The 20,874-nt window shown below is 45.8% G+C and overlaps 1 protein-coding gene across 1 annotated transcript in view; it reads right to left on the bottom strand.

The window, feature by feature from the left end:
* Positions 1–20,874, bottom strand: part of ADA (adenosine deaminase) — a 266,233-nt gene that overhangs the window by 138,222 nt on the left and 107,137 nt on the right. The window contains exons 4-5 of the mRNA XM_085619334.1: positions 12,992–13,135; positions 4,348–4,463 (exon numbers count right to left, since the gene is read on the bottom strand). Of these exons, the coding sequence (XP_085475460.1) occupies positions 4,348–4,463; positions 12,992–13,135 (260 nt within the window). The remainder of the gene's footprint in view (positions 1–4,347; positions 4,464–12,991; positions 13,136–20,874) is intronic.

Raw genomic sequence — 20,874 nt, forward strand, 5'->3', positions numbered from 1 at the left:
AGTAAAGTCAATAGGTCTGGTGTTGCTTTCATCCTTTTGGCTTTGTCAATACTTGTTTTGCCATGGTTTTTTATACAACTTTAATAATTGAAGAGCTATCAGACCCACTTCAATATATAAAAAATGTGGGCTAAAAGCAAAAATATTTTTTGGGTTTAAAAAGCAACGCACATTACAATAGTAGTCCCTGGAACTGAAGGGAACTACTTTGTGTGTGGACGTGCGCCTTGTGAAAGTGGAGAATGGCATCACTCACAGTGACGTTAGCCAATGACTAAAGTGGGTCCATACATTGCCCCACGTTGTATGCTGTAGGGGGCAGAACAAAAATGTGAATGACACAAAAACAGACCTATGAAAGGGGGATCTACCTGAAATCTCCTATAAGAAGTATATTATATAGATGTGATTTTACTAAAATCGAAAGGTCTTGGCCTTTCAATTGTGTAGTGTGGGGGCAGGCAGATCTTGAAACACAGTAAGAAAACAAAATAGTGTATTCTGCTCGTGTATGTACGCATGGCTAAATCCACTCTCATTCATTTTTGATCTCTTTTAAAAAACATATGTTTTAATAAAACTCTCAAAATTATCCATATCTTTATGAATATTGCTTGATAATGCATCATTAAACAATATTTTCACCAAAAATGTCTCTGCCATTTCATCCACCTCTTTCCATCCTACAAACGCGCTTTTTTTTACCAATTTGCTTCACTTGCACGTTCAGTAAGAACTATATTTCTTTTTAGAAACCATCTATTTTTAGTTGGCCGATGCCCTTGGCCAGCACTCCAAGTCAGAAAACTGTTCCAGCACATCACTGGGCGGGAGCTGGCACGGCAAAGTCTCATATTCGCAATGTTTGTGCTGAACTGGGACGAATTCCAAGAAAAGGCGATTGGCCCACGATGACATTGTTTGGCTTGCAATCGGGCACTTAAGTGAAGCAGTGAGAATGTAAGCAACTGTTTCACGCACACGTGCCCAGCACTTGCATTTAATCTCTCGAGATGTATTTGAATCCATTCCTATTTTGTTATAATACTGATAAAATGCCGTGGCCTATTTCGCCACATAACGTGAATGTGTAAATACATCATAGGGAGTATTTGAGAGGGATGTGACGTGCAGGGAATCTAGGCCAGGCAAGGCCAACAGGATCGCATTTCCATCACACTGAGTTAACCCTGTTTGATACGCTCTCCGCTTGAAGCATCCCCTACGTTCGTTCTATTGTGAGTAATTGAAATGACTGATTGTCAATTTTTATGGTCAATCATTTGTAATTCATTTGTGTTCGGCCACCCTTATCTAATGCATGAAGGTCATCACAGCATCATTTCAGCGTTTTGCTTACATCTGTCTTTTAAGAATGAGTCTCAATATCAGATTCGATGTTTCCACTGGTACTTTAACTCCTCAAAGACTAAGGGCCTAGTTTATGAGACCCTGCCAGCACTACTGCGCCGCCGGAAAGTAATTTTTTTTAAGGGTACGGTGGCACAGGGTGCCACTGGGATATTTATAAAGCCACGTAAAGTCACGTTAAATGGCCGTTCATGGCCTTATAAATATGTGCCCCTTTCACGCAGAAAACTGGTTGAAAGGGACGTTCCATGGGTGTTGCTGGGGGCGTTCCCAGCAACATCCGTGGCTTTTTTGACACTGCCCCAGATTTACAAGAAATCGTAAGTCTGAGGCAGCGCCAAAAACTTACACGAGGAGAAAAAGCCTCTATTGATTGTATTTGTGCCCATGGAGAGGGGTATTTGGAATCCCGCCAATAAAACTGGGTCGGCACACTTATTTTCCATTCTATGAGGCGAAACTCGTAATTGTGTGGTACTGTTAAGGTGTTACCGCATACCTTTAGTTTTTCAAGTGTGGATGTACTATCCCGCCAATACTGTGCAACTCATATTCGGATTCTAGATAGCAAGAAGAGGGAGCATGTATCCAATTTCAAAAGCTGCAAAATAAATCTGGGTTTAAACAGACATGCTGCTACAACATACAAGATACACGTCAAACACACTAATCTTTTGCAACCCAGCTTAGGCCTATCACATGAAATGATTACATTCCTTGCTCTCATAAAAGACCATTCGATTGATCTTGAATGGCGTAACTCATTTACACCGCGAACACTGAGATTCCTAGTCATTGACTCTACTTCTGTACATCTCTGTAAAGCCTATAAGATAATATAGTGTAAACACGACTACTCACCTTAAAACCATTTTGTTGAGTGAGCTTTCCAGAATTTGGCATTAGGCACCTTCTGGATTCCAGAGTTATCAAGGGATACTTGCAATATCTAATATACATAAAGGGTTAGGGCCTTGAAGGTCAGCCCTTGGAACTAGTTTAGGTATTCCTTACTGAATGGATTGTATAACATTTCCATTTATTTTACCCTCATAAACCCAGTCCTTCCAAGAGCGGTAGAGAACTCTTAGGTTTATGCAGTACAACACGAGGAGAGCTATCTGATGCTGCCTTGAAAGTCCAAATGAGAGGGGTTGGAGATTATGGCCAACTAGAGGAGAGTGTGCTCATTTATGCTTGGAACCAGAGAGGTCTACAGTTATGTTACCATTTACAGGGTGGAGCACTCCCCTGGAGGACCCTTGGGATTGGTTTGTGTGGAAAATGTGTGGTACATTGTGCACCAAAGAGACAATGCTGGGAACTAGTTTATGGTAAGAGTGAGTATGTAATACTGAGACTCGTCCTAGTTTGTGGAGAAGTTCTGACTGATTGCACATTCAGTGAAGCTTCCTGGTCCACAGACCACTGAAGGAGCTTAGCGCCGGAACATTAAAAATCATTTTGTAGTTAGGGCCAGCAGGGGAAATGTGTTTACTGCCATATTGGCATTCAAGTGAATCCTTCTATCTGGGCATTATTAAATTCTTGGAAGCTCCCAGGTAACTTACAATTACTTTTCACTAATTATCCTAGTATATAATGTGTGTTGAGTGTATGCTGGTGACTGTGTATGCACTATTTGTATTTTAAAGTAAATGCCACCACAAGGATATGAGCCCCAGAACCCCACAGCAGCTTTTGCCTATCAGTGTGCTTATCTATTGCCATGTTCTCATTGGCCAGTCATGTGAGCCATCATCAGCTTCCATATGCTCAAACACTAATGTTAGATTACTTATCAGCTCTGCTAGACCGCGGAACTCATCTGCATAGCCTGTGGGTCCAGTTAACGATCAATTTTCTTATGTATAGTACTTGCCAAACAAAGAATCTCACATTTTATTTCATCAGCAGTTCTTTGTATTAGTTACTTAGTGTCCCCAGTGCTGTGCATGTTGTTGGGATCTAGGAATCGTTGCTTTCAGTCCTGTAAAAGCACTCCAGAATAGGTCATCCCTTTCACATGTAGCACTCCTAGGCAAGGGTGTATAAATCCACATTTTTATAACTAAATGATGATGATTAGGATCAAAATTAAGTATATTTATATATCACAGAGTTTTACAACATATATTGTTTCTAGGTGCTTTCTGCACGATTACTGCCTGACAAGGTAGTTAAGACGGGTTGTTCGCTAATTTTTCAAGAAAGATCAAATAGATTCTTGCTGTGTGAGATCTGGAACAACATTCTAAAAATGACACTACAATCCATCTGCCTTCCAATGTCTCTCTATAAATAGAGAGATTTCCTCTAGTTCATATCTGGGAGCTAAAACTAATATTTACACTTGTGTAACAAGCAAGGATTTTTTTATATGGACCCCAGATTAACCCAGAAGCTAGTGCAGTGCTTGTCTGGCCACATTGAGATTGGCCATTTTTCAAAAGAAGAACATAAGCTTTCATTCAGCAGAGATGGAAAGATCAGATTTTAAACCTGGTCTTTGATTGAACTCCTCAAGACTTCAAAGAGACATAAATTGATCTTTTGAAAATACAACTTAAATCCTGTATTTGAATTTCATACAAATACATGGATTATAACTATATTTAGAGGACCCCAACACTTCTTTTTATCTATTTTACTATACGCAATTAATGCAATAACACTGATAAATAACTTTACAATAGTATGTAACTGAAGTAATACAGTCATGTCCCATAAGATTCTCAATTTTAGGACAATATAAAAAGCAATTGCACAGTATCTGCTATCTGTTTACACTACAAATATTCAATCTTCAAAACATGCATGATCAGAATATTTTTCTTGTTTAAATGCAACAAAGCTTACAGCCAGCAATGCAAGATTGTATGGACTGATTATTAATAGTTATATATATTAATGATCACTTAACATGCCATTGATCAAAAAAATGGAAGTAAATAGATTTGAACTGAAATACATTACTTGGCATATGCCGCAAACAGCATAGAATGGACCTGGCTTTGATATTGAAATCCTTTTCTCCTTTCCTTAATCCCTGATTAACGAGATCAACTACTTCATCTGGAGTGAGGTCACCTCTGTGGGAAGAAATAAATTGGAGTCAATAAACCGAAACAATTAAAATACCCAGAAGTCTATTACATATTGTTACTTTTCAAAATACTTTGTCTATTTTCAAGGAAAACACTCCCAGTTCTGTACTCTCAACAATTATGGCAAATGCATGAGTACCACTAATATAATAAACACCCTATAAATATTAGCTGATAACAGTACGTAGTTTGGATAAGTAATATTTTCATTTATCTGCAATCAAAATGAAACAAGAACAAATATCTATAATTTTCATGAAATGGTAATTCTGCTTCTGAAGTGTGTGGAGTGGGTGCTGCGAGGGTGGTGGTAGAGCAAACTATGTATCTGCCCCTCCTGGAATCATGATCACCACAGGAAGTTGTGCCCAGTGTCCCTGCCTACAAGTCAATCAGCATGCCATCCTTTCCCAACTCATCACAGAGTTGGGAAAGGTTGGGGTGAAAAAGCATAGACTGAAACCGGTTACCTGTGGATGCGCAAGTTCCAGGTTTCAGTTTCATGCTCCAGTGTTGGGAGCTGAAAGGAGCTGTGATGGTGCCATGATGGTTAATGGAACAGTTGGAGTCCAAACGGACCTGCACAGACAGCAAGGTAAGTGTAAAAGGCTTTTAAATGTGTGTGAGGGAGGGTGTGTTCATGTGTAAGCATGTCTGTTTGTCTATACATATGTGTGAGTGAAAGTGAGAGTCCGTGAAGGAGTGAGCCAGAGTGATCGACAGGAAGACTGGTTGGTACAGTGAGTGAGGCAAAATGACAGTGAGTGTAACTAATTGTTAATGTGTGTGAGACTGAGTCGGTCAGAGTCTGAGTTAGTTAGGGAATAAGAGAGACTAAGGGACAGTGAGAATCAGTATGCCTGATTGAGTCAAAGTCAGCCAGCATGAGACTGAGTGAGTCAAAATGAGTGAGAATGAGTGGGATCAAATGAGAATGAATGAGACTGGGAGATAATGAGTGAGACTGAGAAAGACTAGGCGAGTCAGAGCTAGATTTAGTGAGTGAGCATTAATGGGGTTGGGTGAGACTGAGTGAGCCAGAAAGAGTGAGAATGAGTGGGACTGATCAAGAATGAGCGAGACCAGGTGAGTCATAATGAGATTGACTGCGTGAGAAGGAGTGATACTGAGTGATACTAATGGGCTGATTACGATGGCGGTTGAACCCGCCACCGGCAGGCTGCCGGTGGCGGGTTCACCACAATCGTAAGTCCAATTACCGCCCGCCAGATTAGGATGGCGGGCGGTGTGCCTGGCGGGCGGAAAGCTTGTCTGCCACGGGTCCGACAGAGGCAATCGTTATGATTGCCTGTCGGACCGCGCCACAGCCACATAATGGTGGTGGTGCCTAGCAGGCACCGTCCGCCAGATCAGGATGCTGGATCCCCACCAGCCTTTCCATGGTGATTTAACCGCCATGGAAAGGCTGGCGGGGATGTACTTTGGGGGCCTGTTGCGGGCCCCCCTGGTGCAGAGGCAGTTGGTGTGTGCACTTGGGTGCCCCCCTACATTTCCCTGCACCATGTCGCAGGCACCGCATGGTGCCTGCCACGTGGTGCAGGGAAATGTAAACAGTGCTTTTTTTAATATTGAAGTGGACTGCAATGTTAAACATGCCGTTTGCGACCGCCGTGGTGGCGGTCGCTTCCTAGCTTCATTTGCGGGACAGCCACCTTATAGCCGGCGGTCCCTATCCCCAGGATGATGGTGGACGGACTGAAATCCGTCCGCCATTGTAAACCCCTAAGTGACGGGGAGTTCGTAGAAGTGAGTCAGAGTAAGTCAGAGTGAAACTAAGTGAGACTGAGTGAGTCAGAATGAGACTAAGTGAAAATGAGTGAGTCAGTGAGATAGAGTGAGTCAGAATGAGTGTGACTAAGATGGAATGAGTGAGTCTTAGTGAATCTAAGTGAGTCAGAGTGAAAATAAGTGAATAAGAAAGACTGTAAATGATTGAGACTGAGTGATACCAAGTGAGAATGAGTGAGACTGAGTGGGTCAGAGTTAGATTGAGTGAGTCATTTGTACTCAGTGAGACTAAGGGGCTGATTTAGAGTTCGGCAGACAGGTTACTCCATCATAAACATGACGGATATCCCATCTGTCATATTACACGTGTATTATATCCAACGGCACTTGTTAAAAGTCTGACTGTATAACCAACATGTTTGTGCTGGAGTAATCCGTCCGCCAAACCCTAAATCACGCCCTAGGTGAGGCAGAGTGAGAAAAAGTGAATTGGAGTAAGTGCATGTGAGTGAATTAGACAAAGTGCCAGCGAGGGTAAAAGAACTTCTAGCCCTCCTAGAAGAATTCAGACTCGCTCACTCCACCGCTTTTGAAGCTCCTCAGCTGTCACTGATGCATTGTCACTGAAATTAAAATATTATGAAAAACATTACATATGCAGATACTTATTCAAGGGCTATAAATTACCGTGGGTGCATGCTATATCTGTAGCTACAGTTAAGTTGAGGTTTCCGTGCCTCAACCCCAAGAGGACACTCTCTGACAAGTGCTGTCCTCAGTCAAGTTACGTAACATATCACATACAGATCTTTACTAGACAGGTAACAATTTACAACTCAAGCTTTCTCATCAAAAGTGTGAAATGGTATGTATTTCACACTAAAAGTTTCAAACTAGGCAGCTAGATATGTTAAAGTAGAATAAAGACCAGGACCCAAGTGGAGTCAGGATTGGGAGAATGGAGGGTTTCCCCTTTCAAGAAACATTAAACTCAGGTCCGAAGAATGACTTTTTAATACACATTTTCAGAATCAAAAGGGACAAAATTCGCATGTTTTAGAGACACTGCTAAAGGTGAGTTTACACAATAATGAAGCTCTTTAACCTCGAACACAGTATCTAACATTATTCTTCTAAAGCAGAACATACACTTAAATGGCATCACTATCATATAGTGTCCCCAGTATAAAGTGGACCTGAAGAATAAAAAGAGATCAATCTGCATAGGAAATAGTGTCCATCCATAGACCATTTCCTTGCTGTTTTACGTAAGGGGGCGTGGTGAACAAAAAGCGCCCCTATCCATTGCATTAATTGGGCGATGTCAGACTTACTTTGAAAAACTCCCTGCCGGTCGTATATTCATGTCTTTAACTTTACAGGCAAAAACGAAAAGATTGATTTCTCAGTCATGACTGTAAACATTTCACATATTTCACTTCAACTTGCAATCCCTAAGATTAGTTGCGTTTTCCAGTTTTTTTTCGGAAGTTTTTTTTCCAAGCATCATATAACTATTGTGTAGTCAGTCTTACTGTGAACTGAGCTGTCTCCAAGGGCCTGGATGAGTTCAGGTTGTGGGCAGTGCTTGAAATGGAAAAATAGAAGAGCAGGTACTCTGTTCCAGAGTACCTGCTTGTTTCTGATAAGTGGTGGTACTCTCCAATTAAAGGTATTATGTCTCTCTTGAGAAATGGCAGGACTCTCCAATTAAAAGTATTACGTCTCTCTTGAGAAGTGCCGGTACTCTCCAATTAAAAGTATTACGTCTCTCTTGAGAAGTGGCAGTGCTCTCCAATTAAAAGTATTACGTCTCTCTTGAGAAGTGGCGGTACTCTCCAATTAAACGTATTACGTCTCTCTTGAGAAGTGGCGGTACTCTCCAATTAAAAGTATTACATCCCTCTTGAGAAGTGCCGGTACTCTCCCTCTCAAAATAAACAAGCATTTGCAATGCAATGGTCTCGGCATTGTTAAAGTTAGAGCTATTGGCATTGCTCATGACATTATTTTTGTTTATGTTTTTGTTTTTAAAACATTTAAAGAAACGGCATTGTTATTTACAATGTCAATAGCTTAATCACTCTCAAATGCGAGACCTATTGCATTTGCACCCACACAGAGCCACACACAAAGCTACCCACACACACAGAGCCACCCACAGAGCCACTCACATAGAGCAACCCACACACAAATAGAGCCACCCACAGAGCCACCTACACACACACACGCAGTAGCCTACTGACCTATTTACATTATGTGCACTTTGTGATCTGCATGGTACATGTTCTTTGCTGCAGGCACATTAACCCTATGTGCTACCTTTCCAGGAGTCAAAACTTCCACTAGACAAAACTCTGATCTCTCTCTAGGAAGAACATTAAACACCAGAGTCATCATGACATACAGTATACTGTATTTCGGCAATCTGGCACCCCCTACTTAAAGTCTCACCTTGCTCTTAACAGTCACATGGAAACCCTGCAAGGTTTGCACGCTAAGAATAGGTCTCCCACCCTCTGTAACTCGACAGCCCTTTATTTGAGACTGGAATTAATTTTCCGTTAATACTCCTTTCACAGACGTCTTCTGTTCGTATTCACGGGAGAGCGAAGAACCGCAACTTTGGGGACACCAAGGTACTCACAACCAACATATAAGAGCAAACATATCGAATTAGTCATCAGAAAGTGTGCATACCTTGTATTGGTTAGGGAACCCCTTATCATATGATTGGAGAAAGAGGAGTTCTTGTTGGTCATTCATTGTACACGAGGCCTTTGAAGCTGTGCAGTGGCTCGCCACTGGCCTAATAAACGCATGTCAGTTGTTTATTGGCTGAGTATTGTGACGTCTACGTACCCTGCTTCAGAAATTTCCACTGTAGTACAGCAAATCTCCTTCCTTCAGATGGACTCCCCGCTGCTTCGCATCAGGACTTGATCAGCCTCTCTTTCAGCCTGTCTGTCTGAATCGGCTCGCTGACAGTGTGAACAGAATCGCAGCACGTGATCAAAATCACCAGAAGGCGGTCTTAGGCTAATCGGACTAACAGCTCCGCCCCAAAGCAGCTTCTGTGACGATTTCCGTTGCCGAAAGCCACCCGGCTCGTACACCAAGAGTATGTTACTTCCTGCATGTCTTCCGTCCCAGCTGCGTAGCAGTGTAGCTTGCATTGGGCGGCTTTAGTTCCCAGGAGTACTAAGGTCTTGTGAATGCCGTGGTTAAAGTTCGAGCCAAAGCTGACTGTTAATGTAAATGGAATGTGGTTTTCCGCGACTGTATAACATCGGCACAGCAGGCTTTGTAATCTGAATTGGCGATGTGCTGAAAAGGCTCGAGTGCCGTACGTGTTTCAGGCACGACGCCAGGCCTCTTGGTAGTTAGCTGCCCCTCACTGTGACGCAGCCTCCAAGACATTTGTGCGTGCCGGTCTCAGGCCAACCTCCCACCTACCAGGTGTTTTGAAAATAGCGCTCCACAAAGTTCTAATCACTTCGGCGCCAGCCTGAGAGGACAGGGGGGAGGAGACCAGAGCAGCAGCCGAACACGGGAGCCGAGAGCAGGGGGAGAGGACGCCATTAACACCACCGCCTTTCTCCGAGGTCAAGCAGAAATGCCTCGGAGAAACGCAGCGGCGTTTTCGGATTCGGGGGCGTTTCTTACTTTCTCTCCTCTTGCCATTGGCTGGAATGTTTACATTCCAGAGGAGAGAAAGAAAGTAAAAAACACGCCCCCGAATCCGAAAAAGACGGGGCTTCTTTGGAGAGACAAAGCTCTTCTCCAATGGCTGACCAGCATTTAAGAGGCCAGCCAATGGAGAAGAGGAAAGAAGAGGGGGGGGTTAAAGCCCCACTTCTAAAACGTTAAATCTCACGAGCGAGACTGCGCAAGCGCAGCCTTCATTAGCCGAGACCTAAAAAGTGCAGGTCCTCCGTACCGGACAGTACCGGCCCATTTAAAGCACTGTTTGTGGTTGTGTGTGTGAAAGGGCATGAGTGAGAGCTCTAGAGTTCGGGCTGAAGGCAGGCCGAATCTAACCCAGAGGCTGTCAGTGGGTCATGGACGTGTTCTGAATATGTGTACATCCAATCCTTAGTCCCTCTGTTGGGCGCAAATTGATGGTCGCATATGCCCGTAGGTCCATTGCTGCATGCAATAAGAGAATTCAAAGAAACACACCCAAATATTGTTTTGGTAGCTTGCTGTGTGGAGCACAGGATCTTGATTTACTCTTTTCAAGTTTCGCCCTTAATTACAGAGGCCACGCCTCTTCAAAATTATTTATAGTTACGATTCTTTGGCCACACCCCATTTAGCGATTCCACCCCACCCCCTGTTTTCATCACGCATGAAGCCATGCCCATATATTTCTGCTCCCAATCTGCAAGCGACTGGCTCCAATCACAAAGCACTACTGGCTAGTTAGAAATGCACTCTGAAAGCTTCTCTGCAGTTTAGGGACATTTCAAGTTTTTTGAGGATTAGCAGAGAATAGGAGCTGTAACTCTGGAAAATGGAAGAAACCCTAGATTTCCAAAAGTACTCCAGTACATCAAAATGTACGCATGAAGCTCCTCCACGCAGTGGAAAATCGACATGAGAAAATTGTGAAGAAAAGGTGCATTTGCACATTTATTCATTTTGTTGTATCTAGAGGAATTTGGGCTTTGTTCTGTGGTTAAATGGCTATCTCTACACTGCTATCAAAATGGAGATATCCTGTTCCCTTTCTCACCGGGAAAAAAGCCACTAAAATACCAGTTTAACATGAGTATGCGGTGTGAAAAACTGCCTGAAAATATGGGCAATAAGCTCCAATTGTGGGTATTCAAAATATTCTTCATGGCCACGCCCCTGTAATATAACCTTCCTGACCCTCACTCCAAAGATACAACAGTAGAAAGTCCACGTACTGGTGTTTCAGTGCTATCGTAAGTGCCCTTTGTACTTCGAATACTCCATTAATGCTGATTATCTGAGGCAGAATGGGAATTTTCGAATGCCTTTTTCCACACCAAGCTGCACTTAGATGCACAAGCAACATAGGGGTTGCTTGGAGTTATACAAGGTTTACTGTGGTCCCACAGAGGCCCTAGGCAGAAGACAATTGAAACTCCTGGCTTATTTATTATATCACAGTCCTCGTTTTTGTGTGTTTGAAAATATCTATATAATTAAGTTTAACTTGCTCTAATTTTCAATGGAGCAGGTGCAAATTTTAGAATTTTCATGCGTGCTGTTATTGATTGCTTAGTGCGCTAACATGCACCCGTGGATTCTTTTGAGTGTCACAATGGCTAACCTCGGGATTGTCAAATGCCGAGTCGATAGAACAAGGCCAACACACTGTTACTTGGTTTATTTATTAATTAAGTGTGTGTGTGTGTGTGTGTGTGTGTGTGTGTGTGTGTGTGTGTGTGTGTGTGTGTGTGTGTGTGTGTGTGTGTGTGTGTGTGTGTGTGTGTGTGTGTGTGTGTGTGTGTGTGTGTGTGTGTGTGTGTGTGTGTGTGTGTGTGTGTGTGTGTGTGTGTGTGTGTGTGTGTGTGTGTGTGTGTGTGTGTGTGTGTGTGTGCGCGCGCAGAGGTTTCTCGGCACTGCTGAGCTAACAGAACCCTAGTATATCCTATCCTATTTAGAATAGAAGGTAGCCGTATTGAATGTAAACATATAAATTTAGGGCCTCATGTATGAAAAGTATTGCATCGCTGCGTGAAAACAGCGATCCAACACTTTTCGGTGCGCCCTCCTTGCGACATAATGTCTGCGCTGCATTTACTGTACGGTGCTCCATGTTGCAAGGATTTACAGATACGTCAGTATTCCTGACATATCTGTAGGCGCAAAAGTGGCGTATTGCTGGAGTGTGTCTGAAAAAAGACGCAACTCCAGCAATGTGTCCTTTCATATGGGGCAAGCCCCATGTGAAAGAGCCTGCGTCAGTCTTACGCCTGCTGTGAGGCAGGCGTAAGGATTTAGCACAGTGATGTCCTAGAAGTGTCGCAGTAAAATCTCATAGATTTCACTGCGACACTTCTACGAACCTTTTTTTGCGGGGTAACACCCACCCTGCATACATTATACCTGATGTAGGTATAATGTAGCGCAGGAGTTTTCAGAGTGACGCAGCTGCCTAGATGCGTCACTTTGTAAATTGGGTGCAGTGTGGCACATATTTTACGCCGTCGCAGCGTCACAAACAGTCATGGAACGGTGGCATAAAGGGCTCATAAATAAGGTCCTCGTTATCAACATCTGAGATGATAACAAAGACAGACACACACATGTACCCATATGTACACTTGCACACACATCACACCACACTCTCAGTCTCTCCCGTTTAATGGCTAAGGTGACCAACAATAAGGAGCATCTCAAGTTTACACAAGTCCTTCTGTATTGTGCCAGATCAGAATAGTTCTAAAGCACAAAGTACAATTTTTTATAGTATATTCATTTCTTTATGTCCTGGATTCGGTTGGGGCACTGTTATCCACACGCTGTGTAAAGCTGTGACACAGTATCACATTTAGAGACTTTTTTTAATGTGTGCTCCTGGCGCATTTGTGCAAAGAGATCTCATATCATTACACTGATTTCCTCCACCAAATTTAAGGGATGCTGCTATATGTTTGACAAAGATTATATGAATTACAAATACAATTAGAGACTTACCAATGCCAAACGTATTGGCTTTGCCAATGCTTGTCTTACATTGCTTTGACTTCAATATCCACATGCAATTTAAAATATGCATGACTTACTCAGTTTGTCCCCAAGGTACAGGATCCACTTTGGAGTTTGCTAACAGCTGTGGACTATATCTGACTTCTACATAAATGACGCCCTCTTTAGCTTTCATTTCAACAAATTCATAGGCTATTCTTTTCACAGCTTCTCGGTCACCCCTGAAAAGAGAATAAGACATTGTTATCTGTTGGGCTTGTAATGCGCTGAAATAAAACCTAAGTATCCATTAAGATTGCACAGAAAGAGAGATGCCCAAATCTAACTGTTCAGTAATCTCCAAGAATAATTGGCTTAATTGCTTAGTGAGCTGAGCGCTGACCCAATTTCAGGAACAATGATTTTAGTGACAAAGAAGAGATTGACTGTCCAGAGATATAAATGTTATCACATACAACAATGCTTCACCTTAGGAATGTAGGAATACTTTGCCTGAAAATACTTCTGGCAACTTTGCAGATCTGCCACTATTTCAACTTTTGTCTACTAAAACCAAAGCTTCTCTTCTTTATAAATCTTTGATGACCACTCCCACTTTTCGACTTAAACCTCCTACAGAACCCCTCTGGGAGGCTGACTTAGGATACTCCAGGCCTACTTCCCTTTGGAATAAAATTTGGCTTTAAATCCAAAAAACCTCCAGCAATGCTTCTCTTACCCAGACACTGTTTTTCATTTATCACAGATTCACAGATTTCACTTTACCCCTCTCTCCATTTGCAAATTCTCCCCAACTACTGGTGCTCACTGTTGGTCTTGCTCATGTTTACATCGTGATCTCATACATATGTTGTTTTTATGTCCCAATACTTTACATTTTTGGCATGGAGTTTGGAGACAAATAAACCTTGTCTTTCATACCTCCATTCCATTTAGCTTTACTTCGATCTTTTAGGGTTTTCTGGATGAGCGCCTTGAGACCCTTACGGGTGATTTGCTGCTCTTTATAAATCCCTGATTGATTGATTGATAGTATGGCAGCCCATTACGTCAAATGTAAATAAAGTTAGTGTACTTTGTGCTGCTAATCAAACTTCACGTCCTGACACCTTTAAACCTCTCTGATTTTTTTTAATTCTCTGCCATTTTGAAGTAATATATTTATGCTTCTCTTTTACTTATATGTATTTCTCCGTTATTATCTACTTTCACTACTTTTATATCACATTTATTACTGATCGATTTATGACATTTAATTCATTATTGTATCTATGACTCCCTCCCCTAACTCATTCCATGAGTGCTGTTGTGGGTGTTCCCACGCAACACCCATGGTTTTTGACACTGTCCCAGATTTACAACATAGCGTAAATCTGGACAGTGCCAAAACTAACGCCTCCCCAAAGCAGGCATTACAAGACAAGTTCTGCATTCTGCAGCACACATAGAAAGAGGAAAACACCTCCTTTGATTGTTTTTGTGCAGGAAGGAGCCCCTTCCAGCTCAAAAACAATCATGCCAACAACACAGACATCCTTGCACCATGGTGCATGGGTGCCTGGTTGGCGCTCAGCTGCAGTTTGTGCACCGGCGCTGACAGAAAGGACAGGATTGCGCTTTATCTTGTAGATATGGCGCATTCCTGCCCTTTCTCTTTTGAGGGCAGGCAAGCCTTCTGGCAGCGTAGCCAGAAGGCTTGCGGCGTTGTCCTACGCCGAAATATTGTACATATGCACCCTAGTTTCCTAATAAAGCTTTTTAAACCAAATTAATGTAGTGATATGTGGAATTTCCATAGTAGACAACTGGCATTCACCTGCTGCTGGGATGGTTTGGTATGAAAGGGGTTATAGTCACAATCAAATACCAATATCTCAATTAACATTTTATTAAATATCTTTACAACATATATATCTAACCATACAAAAAACACAAAACAATATCTATGTGCAATTATATCTCAAAATCTTTACTACCAAATTACAGTAAAATATATATCATATAAATTCCCATGTTAAATAATTTCCATATTAGTACATTAATAGAGCAAACCTAGAGTACTATCACTAACATACATTATTTTTGAGCATGAAAACAAAAGTGAACTTCTTTAGTTATTTTACAGATGTAGAAACAAATAATTAGCATCCTTACTTGATTAAATACATTTCCACACTTGCTAAGTAGAATGGATCAGAGTTCTCCATGTCCATGGAACTCCGAGTTCTCATCCATTTGGTCATAGAGCTTTTGCTGCCCCTAATGATGCAGGAGTATCACTAGAGGTGAAATGAGGATCCTCAGATATTGCGGTTTTACCACATAACGTTTGTCCACAGTTTATGAGCCACCACCAAGTTTATATGTCAAATTAAACTAAGGGTGACTTTATTCTAATCAACTCTGTATTTTCTTTGACATGATGTTAGGATCCCATACAGGATGGTCACAACCTCTTTTAGTGGAATTTTAGCTCTTGTTCAAGCAACAATACTTCCATCTTGAGTTACTAGATATCAAAGTGACTTGATGAACTGTATTGTACAATTCAACACTTGATTGCTAAGACTGAAGGAGATGAGGGTGTTCAGGTCTGTTTTTGGTGATTTTAGGGACAGAAAGGGAATGCAGCCTATGCTTCAGTTGTGGAAGCGAAAACGTACGCAGTTTGATACAGCCTCATGGATGGTCCTAATTAAGGCATTGAAAATGCTCTGGTCCATCAGTAGAACATGGTGTTTTTACTGGCATTCCTAATACTGCTCAGCCATGTGCAGGATGTGGCCCTTCCAGGACTACCAATAGATAACAACTGAACCTTCCGTGTTGTATGAGAAAATGTCAAGTACCTGAAGAAAGTGCTGAAGTATGAAGATGAAATAGAAAAGCACATTTTCCTAAATAGGTTAGTACTGTGGCAAATTATTTGCAGAAGCCAAGCTGTATCACAACCAAAAAGTGGTTATTTTTTTTTTTTAAACCGTTTATTGCAATCTCAAATATATACAGGTATGGGCCTACAACCTTCCGGCCGGCCGCTAAAGTGACAGAAGCAAATGACATACATACAATGAGGCACTTGGCTTTGCAGAGACGATAAAGCAGGAGGTATCAACAACGTGGGCCACATGACTCTAAGCCCACAATACGGTTTCGTTTTATACAACACAACAACATAAAACCACACCCGCAAGGCAACCCGCGATCGAGAATGACGACACGTGCTCCTCAAGTGGGGGACCCCAACCATCCAAAGAAATCCAGAGAGGGGAAGGGAAACAGATCCGGGACTGGGAGAACAATGTGCCCGGGGCTGAGGGAGGGGGTCAACTAGGGGGATGGAGCTGGTGAAGCGGGAGGCAACAACGGCGGCTCGCAAATACCCCCGCGGTAGGCGTTCCAGGGGCCCCATATCTTCACCCATGCCCCAGGCTTACCCCGCGCCACATACACCACCTTTTCTCGGAACATGCACCAATCCATGTGTTCTTTCCAGGCCGACACCGCCGGGGGCCTCCGGGTTCCCCACAGTTGAGCAATGTCACGTTTAGCTATCATATATCCCAGAGTCACCCATCGCGTCTGCGGAACCGAGTAATCGGTCGGTTCCCACACATTCAGCAAGCATCTCCTCGCTTCAGGCAACAGCGCGACATGCGTAACCGCTCGCAAGACCTCATGCACACCACGCCAGAATCGCTCCACCCTCGGACATTCCCACAGAATGTGCAAAAAAGTCGCCAAAGCACCACACCCACGCTTACACAATCCATCCTCGGCATAGCCCATACGCAGAAGCCTTGGCCCCGTCATATACACCCGGTGGAGTATCTTAAGCTGGACGAAGCGAAGGCGAGCCGGGATGGCCACCTCCTTTGGAGAGGCCACCGCGGAAATCCAGTCCTCGTCGTCCAACTCCAGCCCATCGGCAACCCAAGCCCCGCGGAGGCCAGTCAGTAAGCCCGAGCGGTCATTTATCAATTTCTTGTAAATGAGGGAGATCGTGCTGTCCGGAACGTGGCCATCTAGCACTCTATCCTCCAGGGGGGAGGACTCCGGGATGGAGGCCACGTCTGGGAAGACGGAACCCAGTGCGTGACGGACCTGCAGGTAGCGAAAGTATTCACTGCCCTGCAGCTGAAACTCGAATGTTTTGAATCCTCCCCTCGTCCAGAGATCTCCCACTGTACTGATGCCTATCATGTCCCACCTCTCGAAGCCCTTCGAGGTCCACAAAGAGCCCAGCCTCTCCGACGCATACAACGGTGACGCCCGGGTCAAACGGTCCTTCCATCCCATAGCTGCATTAGCCGCGTGCCATACTCGCACCATGACACGCGTGGGTCCCGTCAAGCGGGAATCGGGCACGCTAGTGTAGAGCGTTCGATTGTAGTCGCCACCGGGCAGGAGCATTTTGTCCATTTCAAATGCCGGGTTTAGGGCGGGCCCATAGAAGCCGTGATTAATTGCAGCTAACTGGGAGGCCCAGTAATACCGCTTAATATCCGGGAGGGCAATCCCTCCGTCGTACCACGGGAGCGTCAATTTTGCCAGGGCTATACGCGGCCTCCCGTCCCAAAACAGACGGCGCTGTAAGCTTTCCACCTCACGGAAGTAGCGCGCCGGGACCAAGTCCATAGTGTTCTGGAGAGCGTACAGAAAGCGCGGCAATGACATCATCTTGAACAATGCCGCCCGGCCGAGCGGCGAAAGCGGCAAGCGCCGCCAGAGCGCAACGTCCTCCTTCAAGCGCTGGAGGGGGGGAAGCAAATTTCGCTCGTAGCGGGCCACCGGGTCCAGCGTAATATAGACCCCCAGGTACCGAAATCCCTGCGAGGCAATCTGGATCGGACAGCCCCGAGGGAGGACAGGGGCCTACCCGGAAAGCACATAGACACAGGATTTAGCCCAGTTGATGACAAGGCCTGAATTACGGCCAAAGGAGCGCAGAACATCGACCAGGACAATCAGTGATTTGCGCGGGGAGGCTAAGTACAAAAGGATATCGTCAGCGTAGAGCGACACGCGGTCCTCATACTCGGGGGTCCAACGGAGACCACGGATAGAAGGGTGCCACCGCAGCCACTCCGCCAGGGGTTCCAAGGCCAGTGCAAAAAGGAGCGGCGACAGGGGACAACCCTGTCGCGTGCCCCGTCCCAGCACGAATGGGGCCGAGACTCGACCATTCACCACCACCTGTGCCAATGGGTCCGAGTACAACAATTTGACCCAACTGATGAATCCCGGGCCAAATCCAAATTTCGCCAGCATCGCCCAGATGTAGGGCCATTCGAGCGTGTCGAACGCCATGGTGGCGTCCAGGGACGCCAAGATGGCCGGCTCCCGCACGAACGGAACACGCGCGAGCACCCCGTGCAAGCGCCGCAGATTAAGGGCCGTATTGCGATAGGGAATAAAGCCGGACTGGTCTTGGTGGACCAAATCGCCCACCACGCCGACCAGCCGGTTGGCGAGCACCTTGGCAAGGATTTTAGGCTCCGCGTTCAAGAGCGAGATAGGCCGGTAGGATGTAACCCGGTCTCGCGGTCTCCCCTCCTTGTGGATAACCACGATGGTAGCCAGACGCTGGTCCGGCGGGAGGGAGCCCCGCGAGTGGGCCGCAAGGAACATTGCGCGGAGGTGGGGCGCCAGTACATCCGGTCGCAGTTTATACAACTCGATAGGAATGCCGTTCGGGCCCATGGCCTTGCCAGAAGCGACCGAGCGGATGGCGAGGGCAATTTCGTCCGAGGTGGGGGCGGCATCCATCAACTCCCTGTCCTCCAGTGAGAGGGAGGGCAGCGCGATGTCACGCAGCAGGGCATGGGAATCCTCCTCCGGGCAGGGAGAAACCGGGGAATATACCTCGCGGAAATAATCCGCGAAGCAAGAGACAATGCCTTCCGGGTCAGTAACACGTACACCATCCATTCTCTCAATCAGCGGGACCACACGACTAGCTCTCTCCTTCTTATCCAACCACGCAATCAACTTGCCAGCCTTATCACCAACATCATACAATCGCCCCTGTTGCTCTCTGCTGAGGCCCCTGGCCGCCTCCGTGACGAGGGACCTATAGGCCGCCTGCTTAAGGTGTAGAACGTGCAGCGCAGCGTCAGTCACCCCACTCCCCAGATCACCCTCCAGTTCAGTAATTTCGGCCTCCACCCGGGTCACCTCCTCCTGTGCGCGCCTCCGGGCATGGGAAATAAAGGAGAGGGCCTCCCCTCTAAGCACTGTCTTGAAAGCCTCCCACAGGGAGATGGCCGACGGGACAGACCCCACATTCTCCTCAAAATACCGTTGCAAGGATTTAATCAAGTCAGCACGAATAGTGGGGTCGCGCAGGTACCAGGCATTGATTGGAGCTACCCTGCCCTCCCCCCTCAGGAAGACATCAAAATGCAACAGGAGTGGGGAATGATCTGAGATACCCCGCGCCAGATGGCGCACCTCCCCCACTCTCCCGGCATAGGCCGCAGGGACAAGGACATGATCAAGCCGCGAAAGGCTACCATGGGCCCCCGAATGGAAGGTGTATTGCAGCTGAGTGGGATGCTTTAGACGCCAACAGTCCACCAATCCCAGTGTGTCCAAAAGGCCAGACAGCCACGCTTGTGCCCGGGGGAGGTCCCTAGGGGGATAGCGATCCATAGTCCCAGAGGCCACCGCATTGAAGTCCCCCCCAACCACCAGAAGCCCCCCCGGAAGGTCAAGCAGGAGGCGTCCCAGGTCCGCAAAGGTGGTGGACTGTAACCCCGGTGGGACGTACACTGAGACAAAGACGACTACTTTGCCCTCCATTCTCCCCACCAAGACAGTGTAGCGTCCCCTCTCATCATGGCGCACCTCGTCTATTTCTAGCGGGAGCGAGGTCTTGACCATAATGCCCACCCCTCGTGAGCCTGATGTGAAGCCCGAGTGGGCCACCAAACGATAGCCACGTCGATTCATGGCACAAAAGGAGTTACCAATGAGGTGTGTCTCCTGCAAAAAGACCACATCAGGCGAAATCCGTTTCAGGTATTGCAGGACCACACCCCGCTTAATCCTATCACCCAGTCCGTTAACGTTCCAGGACAACAAAGTCAGGTCCCTACCCCCCATCACATACAGAAGCCATCATTTGTCCCCCCGAGAGCATCTCAAAAACACCAATACAATGAAGGGTTTGCCTTGCGGTAGAAACGAACCACACCCCACCCCAACCCACCCATCCCAACAGAACTCCCCCCACCCTGCACCCCTGCATGAGCCCAAACAGCCCCCCCAAAGTGCAGTGTGCCTGTCGCCCCATAGAAAGAAAACTAACTAGTCCCCCAGAGGAGGAGGGAGATCCCCCAAGAGACCCCACACGACCTCCACAGGAGGGGAACTTACCCTAACAGTCAATGGTGACAATAACACAGTCCAGAGCAAGGCCTACCATTAGTCCCTCAGTCCTGATCCGGCGGGCCCTCCCCACCAACCGCTCCCCCCCCACCCCCCCGGCCCCGATCTCCGGGCAAAGTGTCCAGCCAGTCCCCGGCCGCCTCGGGACGATCAAAAAAGTGCGTGCGGCCATCCACCTCCACCCTCAGCTTAGCCGGAAAAAGCATCGCGTATTTGAGATTCAGGTCCCGTAGGCGACGTTTGACACCGAGAAAGCTCAGTCTCTGCTTTTGGACCGCCGGAGTAAAGTCAGGATAGAAATTTATATCCATATTGTCAAGTCTGAGCGGCCCTTGTAGCCTGGAAGTCTGCAGGATAGCGTCCCTGTCCCGAAAATTGAAAATCCGGGCGATGAGAGGCCTCGGAGGGGCTCCGGCCTTAGGCCTACCCCCGGGGACCCTGTGGGCACGTTCCACTGCAAAGAATTTACTCAGCCCCCGAGGCTGGAGATGGGTGAGGACCAAGTCCTCCACAAACAGATCCGCTGCCTCTGCCTCGCGTCCCTCCGGCACCCCGATAATGCGGACGT

This window comes from Triturus cristatus, chromosome 7 (assembly GCF_964204655.1).
Source record: "Triturus cristatus chromosome 7, aTriCri1.1, whole genome shotgun sequence".
In the NCBI taxonomy this organism is placed as follows: Eukaryota; Metazoa; Chordata; class Amphibia; order Caudata; family Salamandridae; genus Triturus; species Triturus cristatus.